This window comes from Lolium perenne, chromosome 3 (assembly GCF_019359855.2).
Source record: "Lolium perenne isolate Kyuss_39 chromosome 3, Kyuss_2.0, whole genome shotgun sequence".
Classification (NCBI taxonomy): Eukaryota; Viridiplantae; Streptophyta; class Magnoliopsida; order Poales; family Poaceae; genus Lolium; species Lolium perenne.
In genome coordinates, this window is record NC_067246.2 from 127,044,607 (window position 1) to 127,054,428 (window position 9,822).

At 40.2% G+C, this 9,822-nt stretch overlaps 1 protein-coding gene and 1 pseudogene across 1 annotated transcript; one reads left to right on the forward strand and one right to left on the reverse strand.

Moving 5' to 3' along the window:
* Positions 1-273: 273 nt before the first annotated feature.
* On the reverse strand, positions 274-3,314 carry LOC127338392 (uncharacterized; annotated as a pseudogene).
* Positions 3,315-3,590: 276 nt separating this feature from the next.
* LOC127339611 (uncharacterized) lies at positions 3,591-4,454 on the forward strand. Its single transcript, XM_051365439.1, has one exon. It carries the CDS (start codon positions 3,591-3,593, stop codon positions 4,452-4,454), a length of 864 nt encoding a protein of 287 aa, XP_051221399.1.
* Positions 4,455-9,822: the final 5,368 nt, after the last annotated feature.

The following is a 9,822-nucleotide window of genomic DNA, read 5'->3' on the forward strand; positions in this document are numbered from 1 at the left end:
CAAAGTCTTAATTATAAGAATCCGCAGAAATATAATGCTTGAGTCTTTGTCCATTCACCACTTGTGTGGCATCACCTTTCAGAGAATCAATTTTTATTGCCCCTGAACGATACATCTCCATGATGACATCAGTGGCGGACCGAGAACAAAAACTGACCGGGGGCCATATGTATAGGAAACCATGAACATGTCAGCTTGTATACATTAATATGTCAATCTAATATATAGAACACATTGAGTATTTTCTCATAAAAAATTCATTCAAATATCCAATAGTAGCACGACACATAATATGACAGCAACTTTGTTTCTCAAAAGTTCATCACTAAAGTGAACAATCTTTATAGACAAAAAGGTTCAGAACTTCAGATATCCCTGCGCACTTCATAATCTTCCATACAATTGTTGTTACCTGTCAAGAGAAACCACATGATTAGCCAAAAAATGAATCGAAGTGGTAAACATACAACAAAGGTCTAAGATATGAATTATTACACTGCATTCCTCCCTCGACGATTTTTCATCTTATGGAAACGATCAACGATCACCTCATTAGTAATTGTATCCAGCGATGCCTTTTCCACAAAGCAAATGAGACTATGACTCATATAATCATCCCCAATTTTATTCCGTAGTGCATTCTTCACAATCTTCATAGCAGAGAAACATCTCTCAACGGTGGCGGTCGCAACCGGAAGTGTTAGTGCTAGCTTCAGAAGACGAAATACCAAAGGATAGGACAGATGCTTCCTTGTATCAACCATCAGTTTAGCTAGATCGGTTATACTATCCAAGCTAGAAAACCTTGCATCATGGAGTATATTATCGATGTATAAGCCAAGTTCATGCTCAAGGGTTACCATATCTTTGTGATTAAAATCATCAGGATAAAACTTAGCTAACTGTACCAACTTCTCCTTGTCAAAACAAGAAAATAAATCACTTGGGCTCAAAGCAGACATACATAGCAGCAACTCTGAATTTACCTCATTGAATCTGCCATTGAACTCTTGTTGTAATAAATCCAAAACAGCAAAGAAACAATCAACACGATAGTGATGCTCATTGTTAATCCCTGTCTTCTGTCTTGGCTTCTTTGGGTTCACATAGACATCTTCCATGTCCACTACTGAAATATCATACTTCTCATAGAAAGAATGTACCTTCTTCATAAGAGAATCAAACCCATCATTAGTTCTAAGCTTTTCCAACTCCCTCTTAGTGGATTCCACATCTGAAATAGCATTTATAATGTCTTTATCCTTTCTCTGCAAGGTTTTTGATAGCCCATTTGTTAAGGCTAATATCATCATCATCATATGTAAATAAAATGCACATTCAAAGGTCTGAAAATATTTGAGAAGTCCATTAGCTTGCCGCCTCTTGCCGCTATCTGAACCATCTTTCTCAACATATTCTAGCACTTTAACCGCTGATGAGAACATGTTTGACAAGCCCAACAATGTTTTATAATGAGAATTCCAACGAGTGTCACTTGGTCTTTGAAGGGATAGTTCTTGATTTAGTCCGGTTCCTGTAGCAATCTCTCCACGCCGAATTGCTTTCCTTAGTTCTTCTCGATGATGCTCTCGAAGTTGGTCCTTTCTCTTACAAGATGCTCCCACGACATTCAGTAGAACGGATATCATATCAAAGAAATCTCCAACATCAAATATGTCCTTGGCAATGGCCACAACCACCAAGTTGAGTTTATGAGCAAAGCAATGTATGTAATATGCTGACTTGTTCTCACTTTTAATTTTAGCTTGCAAACCATTAAACTCGCCGGACATGTTACTATCTCCATCGTAGCCTTGTCCTCTAACTTGCTTTAGACTCAAACCAAGTTCTGAAAATATGAGATCTATGCAAGACTTGAGATAATAAGCCGATGTCTCCTCCACATGGACAACACCAACAAATTTTTCTTGCACCAGCCCACATTTATCAACATATCGGAGAACCACTGCCATTTGTTCTTTGTCAGAAACATCTCGACACTCATCAACCAATAAGCTAAACACACCATTGCCAATTTCCTCCATAATGCATCCCAATACTTCTCTTGCAAAGCACTCTGTAATATCTTTCTGAATTTTCGGAGACAACATTTGATTATTATCTGGAGCATTTTGGAATGCTTTAGCAACAACATCATTCTGCTTAATAGTGTAGTCCATTAGCTCACGGTAATTTCCTTTATTTTATGAATTTTCTGATTCATCATGGCCACGGAAAGATTGTCCTTGATGCAATAAGTGTCGACAAGCATCAATTGCAGCATTTAACCGGATGAGATGCTCGTTCTTTTCAATTTGGCTCTGCCTATGCAAGGCTGCAGCGATTGATTGATCTTGTTGCATTAGGTCCTCACAGTCCTTGAGTGCCCTGTTGTGAAAACTACTTCGATCACCGACGTGAGTCGACAATCTCTCCGTCTTGTTCCATGTGTTGAAGCCTTTTACTACAAATGCATCATGCCCATGGTGGGTGTCTTTAATGTTGTCCCTGAATAAGTAGCAACATAAGCAATATGCTCTGTCCTCCTTCTCACTGTACTCCAGCCAATTACCATATTGATGAAACCAATCAGGATTGAATCTCCTCTTCTTTTTCTTTTTTCCAATCAGCTTGTAAGGAAAATTAAAACCGCGAGGCTGATGAGGTCCCCAAGTTAAATATTTTCTCCTTATCTCGTCACGTTGATTGGGGTGATAATCTGCCATTCTCTTTCTTTTAGCTGGATCACGAGAAAGCTTGTTTAAATCAACCATTTGAGGAACAGAAGAATTATATCTCTGTACAGGCTTTGCTACTGCTGCATTTCCATTTGAACTCAATGAACTGTCAGTGGTGGTGTTGACATTTGCAGGGGCCTGGACTTGTGTGGGTTTCTTTATCAAATATCTCTCCATTATCCTCTTTCTAATTCCCTGTAGAATAATTGAATCTCTTACTGTAATAATCAATAGCAAACAAATTTAACACTGTAACTAGTATGGTATTCCCAAACTAAGAAATTTTCTTACGGGTCACACATAAATCCTAGTGTGAAGTTTGATTTCACCCGAGTAGTACTAGTAAGGAATGGGATGGATTGCATATAACATGGAAAGAAACGGCCGAACTGAAGAAAGATTGAGAGAATGAGAGATTAATTTGTATGATCCGATCAAGAAAACAAATACATAAGTCAAGCCCTAGCGTTGTGTGTTGCTGAGTTCAGATCAGAGTGTGTGTGCTTACCTTGAGGCTTGACTTCAATTCTGGACGGAGATCAGTCAAGGGCGACGGCGGCAGGCAGGCGGCACATCGCACGACGGATCGTCGATTTGTCGAAGGCCGGAATAAAAGCACAGGGATAAAACAGTTCCGCTGGGGCGACACAGGGATAAAAGCACCGCTCTTTTTCGTTTCTCGAAAAGTCTCGCCTCGTCTGGTGGCCTGACTCCTAGTCTTCTGAGTTTCCTTGATTTTCTGGCTTGTACGTGAAGCAGTTTACTGCTGGAGGCTTCTTTTTCATGGGCTTTTGAGACGAGTGGGTGCCTGTGTACCAGACTGACTGGGGGCACCTGAGAGCTCGTCGTGGTATGGCTACAACCCCAGTTTGCCAGGTGTGTAATGCAGCAGAGGACACCTGGAGACACGCCCTCTTGGAGTGCAACATGTCGGCCTCTGTATGGGCGCTCAGAGAAGATGATGTGGTGCTACCCTTGATCGGAGAAGCAACCAATGATCCACGTCTGTGGCTGTTCTCCATGAGTACTTCACTCACTCAGTCCCAGTTCATTGAGGTTTTAGTAACCATGTGGGCAATTTGGTGGGCAAGGAGGAAACTGATACATGAAGGAGAACAACAGTCGCCGTTGTCGACTCACTTGTTCATCTCAAGATACCTGTCAGAACTTCAGGGTTTAAAGAACACGCAGGCAGAAAAGCCGGGAGAGTTGGCGTCCCGGGTTGAGGCCCGTTGGATTCCACCGCTTGGGGGTTTCTCAAAACTGAATGTAGATGGTGCGGTGGCTAAAACACAGAAGAGAGGGGCAGCTGCATGTGTATGCCGAGATGAGGAAGGACGTTTCTTAGGGGCATCAGCTACGGTCTATGATGGAATCACAGGACCTGAGGTCCTGGAAGCTCTGGCTTGCTCTGAAGCTGTTGCTCTAGCTGAAGACATGGACTTGTCCAAGATATCGGTGGCAGTAGATTGTCTAAACGTCATCCAGGAGCTAACAAGGAGTGAGCACAAAGGCCAGCACTGCATGATAGTTAAAGAGATTCTAGTAAGGAAGACCATTTTTTCACAGGCTATGTTTAGCCATGAGCGACGCGAAGCAAATAGGGAAGCACACTGTTTAGCTAAATTTGCAACTTCTTTAGAAGTAGGGAGACATGTTTGGTTCTCCACTCTTCCTTCTGGAGTGTGTATCCCTGTAAACATTTTACCTGAGTAATAAAGCTTCGGTCGTTTCCGCTCAAAAAAAAGACTGGGGGCCTTGCTATAAAATTACCAGATACCTATATGGAAGACTAAAAGTTGACTGGGGGCCTGGGCCCCCACTCACTATAACGTGCGTCCGCCCATGGATGACATATGGTCCTTCCCATTTTGAGAGTAATTTCCCTGCAAAAAATCTGAGACGAGACCGATACAATAGGACTTTATCTCCAACATTAAATTCTCTTTTGATAATTCTTCTATCATGCTATTTCTTAACTTTCTCCTTAAAAAGTTTAGCATTTTCATAAGCTTCACTTCTTCACTCATCTAAAGAACTAAATTGTAGCAACCTTTTCTTACCGGCAAGTTTAGGATCTTTATTAAGTTCTCTTACAGCCCAATAAGCTTTATGCTCTAGTTCTAAAGGTAAATGACAAGCTTTTCCATAACCATTTTATAAGGAGACATACCCATATGATTTTTATAAGCAGTTCTATAAGCCCATAGTGCTTCCTTCAACTAGCCCAATTTTTCTAGATTTATTAACAGTCTTTTGCAAGATAGATTTAATTTCTCTATTTGATAATTCTACTTGCCCACTAGTTTGAAGATGATAAGCGGAAGCAATCCTATGATTAATACCATATTTAGCAAGAGTTTTTCTAAAACCACCATGAAAAAAATGAGAACCTCCATCAGTCATAAGATATCTAGGTACTCCAAATCTAGGAAAGATAATATCTAAAAGCATTCTTAAAGAGGTCTCACCATCAGCGCTTTTTGTGGGTATGGCTTCCACCCATTTAGTAACATAATCAACACCGACAATTATATGAGTGTTACCTTTTGAGGAAGGGAAAGGACCCATGAAGTCAAATCCCCAACAATCAAATGGTTCAATAACAAGAGTATAATTCATAGGCATTTCATTGCGTCTAGAGATATTACCAACTCTTTGACATTCATCACAAGATAAAATAAACTTTCTTGCATCTTTAAAGAGAGTTGGCCAATAAAAACCTGACTGTAGAACCTTTTGTGCAGTTCTATCTCCGGCGTGATGTCCTCCATAACACTACCATGGCACTTACTCAATATCTCTTGTTGTTCATATTCGGGAACACATCTTCGCATAATACCATCCACTCCTTCGTTATATAAGTGTGGGTCATCCCAAAAATAATGCTTCAAGTCATAAAAGAATTTCCTCCTTTGTTGAGCTCAAAAGGTTGGAGGCAAGTACTTCGAAACAATAAAGTTAGCATAATCAGCATACCAAGGACTATCTCGCGAGCTCACCTTTATTACAGCCAATTGTTCATTTGGAAAACTATCATTAACAGGAACAGGATCATAAATAATTTTTTCCAGTCTAGACAAATTATCAGCAACAGGATTATCAGCACCTTTCCTATCTATTATATGTAAATCAAATTCTTGCAAAAGAAGCACCCATCTAATAAGCCTTGGCTTAGCATCTTTCTTTTCCATAAGGTACCTAATTGCAGCATGATCAGTATGAATTGTGACTTTTGAATCAACAATATAGGGTCTAAACTTGTCACAAGCAAAAATCACAGTTAATAATTCCTTTTCAGTTGTAGCATAATTTCTTTGAGCAGCATCAAGAGTTTTACTAGCATAATGAATAACATTCAATTTTTTATCTACTCACTGTCCAAGAACAGCACCTACAGCAAAATCACTAGCATCACACATAATTTCAAAAGGTAAATTCCAATCAGGAGGTTCAACTACAAGAGCAGTTGTTAAGGCTATCTTTAGAGTTTCAAAAGCTTCCTTACAATCATCATCAAAAACAAAAGGTACATCTTGATACGTCTCCGACGTATCGATAATTTCTTATGTTCCATGCTTGTTTTATGACAATACCTACATGTTTTGTTCACCCTTTATGATGATTTTATGCGTTTTCCAGAACTAACCTATTGACGAGATGCCGAAGTGCCGGTTCCTGTTTTCTGCTGTTTTTGGTTTCAGAAATCCTAGTAAGGAAATATTCTCGGAATTGGACGAAATCAACGCCCAGCATCTTAGAATCCCACGAAGCTTCCAGAACACCCGAGAGCCACCAGAGGAGGGCCCTGTGGGCCCCAGATGACAGGCCGGCGCGGCCAGGGGGTGGGCCGCGCCCCCCTATGGTGTCATCGCCTCGTAGACCTTCCGACTCCGCCTCTTCGCCTATTTAAAGGTCCCTGACCTAAATCTTCGATACGAAAAGCCACGGTACGAGAAACCATCCAGAGCCGCCGCCATCGCGAAGCCAAGATCTGGGGGATAGGAGTCTCTGTTCCGGCACGCCGCCGGGACAGGGAAGTGCCCCCGGAAGGCTTCTCCATCGAAACCGCTGCCATCTCCACCGCCATCTTCATCACCGCTGTTGTCTCCCATGAGGAGGGAGTAGTTCTCCATCGAGGCTAAGGGCTGTACCGGTAGCTATGTGGTTCATCTCTCTCCTATGTACTTCAATACAATAATCTCATGAGCTGCCTTACATGATTGAGATTCATATGATGATGCTTGTAATCTAGATGTCATTATGCTAGTCAAGTGGATTTTACTTATGTGATCTCCAGAGACTCCTTGTCCCACGTGTGTAAAGGTGACAGTGTGTGCACCATGTGGGTCTCTTAGGCTATATTTCACAGAATACTTATTCACTGTTATGAATAGCATAGTGAAGTGCTTATTTATATCCCTTTATGATTGCAATGTGCTTCGTATCACTACTATTCTATGTGCTACTCTAGTGATGTTATTAAAGTACTCTATTCCTCATGCATGATGTAATGGTGACAGTGTGTGCATCGTGTAGTACTTGGCGTAGGTTATGATTGTAATCTCTTGTAGATTATGAAGTTAACTATTGCTATGATAGTATTGATGTGATCTATTCCTCCTTTCATAGTGTGAAGGTGACAGTGTGCATGCTATGTTAGTACTTGGTTTAGTTGTGTTGATCTATCGTGCACTCTAAGGTTATTTAAACATGAATATCGAATATTGTGGAGCTTGTTAACTCCGGCATTGAGGGTTTGTGTAATCCTACACAATTAGTGGTGTTCATCATCCAACAAGAGAGTGTAGAGTATAGCATTTATCTATTTATTCTGTTATGTGATCAATGTTGAGAGTGTCCACTAGTGAAAGTATGATCCCTAGGCCTTGTTCCCAAATACTGCTATCGCTGCTTGTTTACTGTTTTACTGCATCTGTACTTCCTGCAGTATTACCACCATCAACCACACGCCAGTTGTAGCATCAAGCTATTTTCTGGTGCCGTTACTACTGCTCATATACATTCATACCACCTGTATTTCACTATCTCTTCGCCGAACTAGTGCACCTATACATCTGACAAGTGTATTAGGTGTGTTGGGGACACAAGAGACTTCTTGCTTTGTGGTTGCAGGGTTGCTTGAGAGGGATATCTTTGACCTCTTCCTCCCTGAGTTCGATAAACCTTGGGTGATCCACTTAAGGGAAACTTGCTGCTGTTCTACAAACCTCTGCTCTTGGAGGCCCAACACTGTCTACAAGAATAGAAGCACTCGTAGACATCAAGCACTTTTCTGGCGCCGTTACCGGGGAGGAAAGGTAAAAGGTACTCACACTCCGGATCTCGGCTACTAAGCTATATTCCGGCGCCGTTGTAAGTACTCGAAGCTAATTCCTTTAGATCCTGCAATTGCATCTTTTTGTTTCTTGTTTTACACTAGTTTGGCATAATGGAAAGCAACATGGAGCTTTTTATTCTTTTTCCTGAGTTAAGACATGGATGGTTTGATGCGAAAATTAAAAAACCCATGGAACATATTAGTATGAACACTTTGAATACCATTGTTGCTAATGATATGGAAAATTCTAAGCTTGGGGAAGCTGGTTTTGATGAGCATGATATTTTTAGTCCCCCAAATATTGAGGAGAAAATTTACTTTGATGATACTTTGCCTCCTATTTATGATGATTATAATGATATTGGTCTTTTGGTGCCGCCTGTTATGGAGGATAAATTTGATTATGATTACAATATGCCTCCTATATTTGATGATGAGAATAATAATGATAGCTACTTTGTTGAATTTGCTCCCACTACAACTAATAAAATTGATTATGCTTATGTGGAGAGTAATAATTTTATGCATGAGACTCATTATAAGAATGCTTTATGCGATAGTTATATTGTTGAGTTTGCTCATGATGCTACTGGACATTATTATGAGAGAGGAAAATATGGTTGTAGAAATTTTCATGTTACTAAAACACCTCTCTATGTGCTGAAATTTTTGAAGCTAAACTTGTTTTATCTTTCTATGCTTGTTGCATTATGCTTCTTGAATTTGTTTATTTACAAGATTCCTTTTCATAGGAAGCATGTTAGACTTAAATGTGTTTTGAATTTTCCTCTTGATGCTCTCTTTTGCTTCAACTCTTATTTCTTGGGAGTGCATCATTAAAATTACTGAGCCCATCTTAATGGCTATAAAGAAAGCACTTCTTGGGAGATAACCCATGTGTTTATTTTACTACAGTATTTTGTTTTATATTTGTGTCTTGGAAGTTGTTACTACTGTAGCAACCTCTCCTTATCTTAGTTTTGTTGCATTGTTGTGCCAAGTAAAGTCTTTGATAGTAAGGTTCATACTAGATTTGGATTACTGCGCAGAAACAGATTTCTTGCTGTCACGAATCTGGGCCTAGTTCTCTGTAGGTAACTCAGAAAATTCTGCCAATTTACGTGAGTGATCCTCAGATATGTAAGCAACTTTCATTCAATTTGGGCATTTTCATTTGAGCAAGTCTGGTGCCTCAATAAAATTCTTCTTTACGGACTGTTCTGTTTTGACAGATTCTGCCTTTTATTTCGCATTGCCTCTTTTGCTATGTGGGATGGATTTCTTTGTTCCATTGACTTCCAGTAGCTTTGAGCAATGTCCAGAAGTGTTAAGAATGATTGTGTCACCTCTGAACATGTGAGTTTTTTGATTATGCACTAACCCTCTAATGAGTTGTTTCGAGTTTGGTGTGGAGGAAGTTTTCAAGGGTCGAGAGAGGAGGATGATACAAGGTGATCAAGGAGAGTGAAAGCTCTAAGCTTGGGGATGCCCCGGTGGTTCATCCCTGCATATTTCAAGAAGACTCAAGCATCTAAGCTTGGGGATGCCCAAGGCATCCCCTTCTTCATTGACAAATTATCAGGTTCCTTCTCTTGAAACTATATTTTTATTCGGTCACATCTTATGTACTTTACTTGGAGCGTCTGTATGTTTTTGTTTTTGTTTTTGTTTGAATAAATGCTTGTGTGGGAGAGAGACACGCTCTGCTGGTTCATATGAACACATGTGTTCTTAGCTTTTAAT

What these genes read in the sequence shown, in the direction of transcription:
- LOC127339611 (XM_051365439.1), top strand. Translation starts at nt 3,591, where the DNA reads ATGGCTACAACCCCAGTTTGCCAGGTGTGTAATGCAGCAGAGGACACC.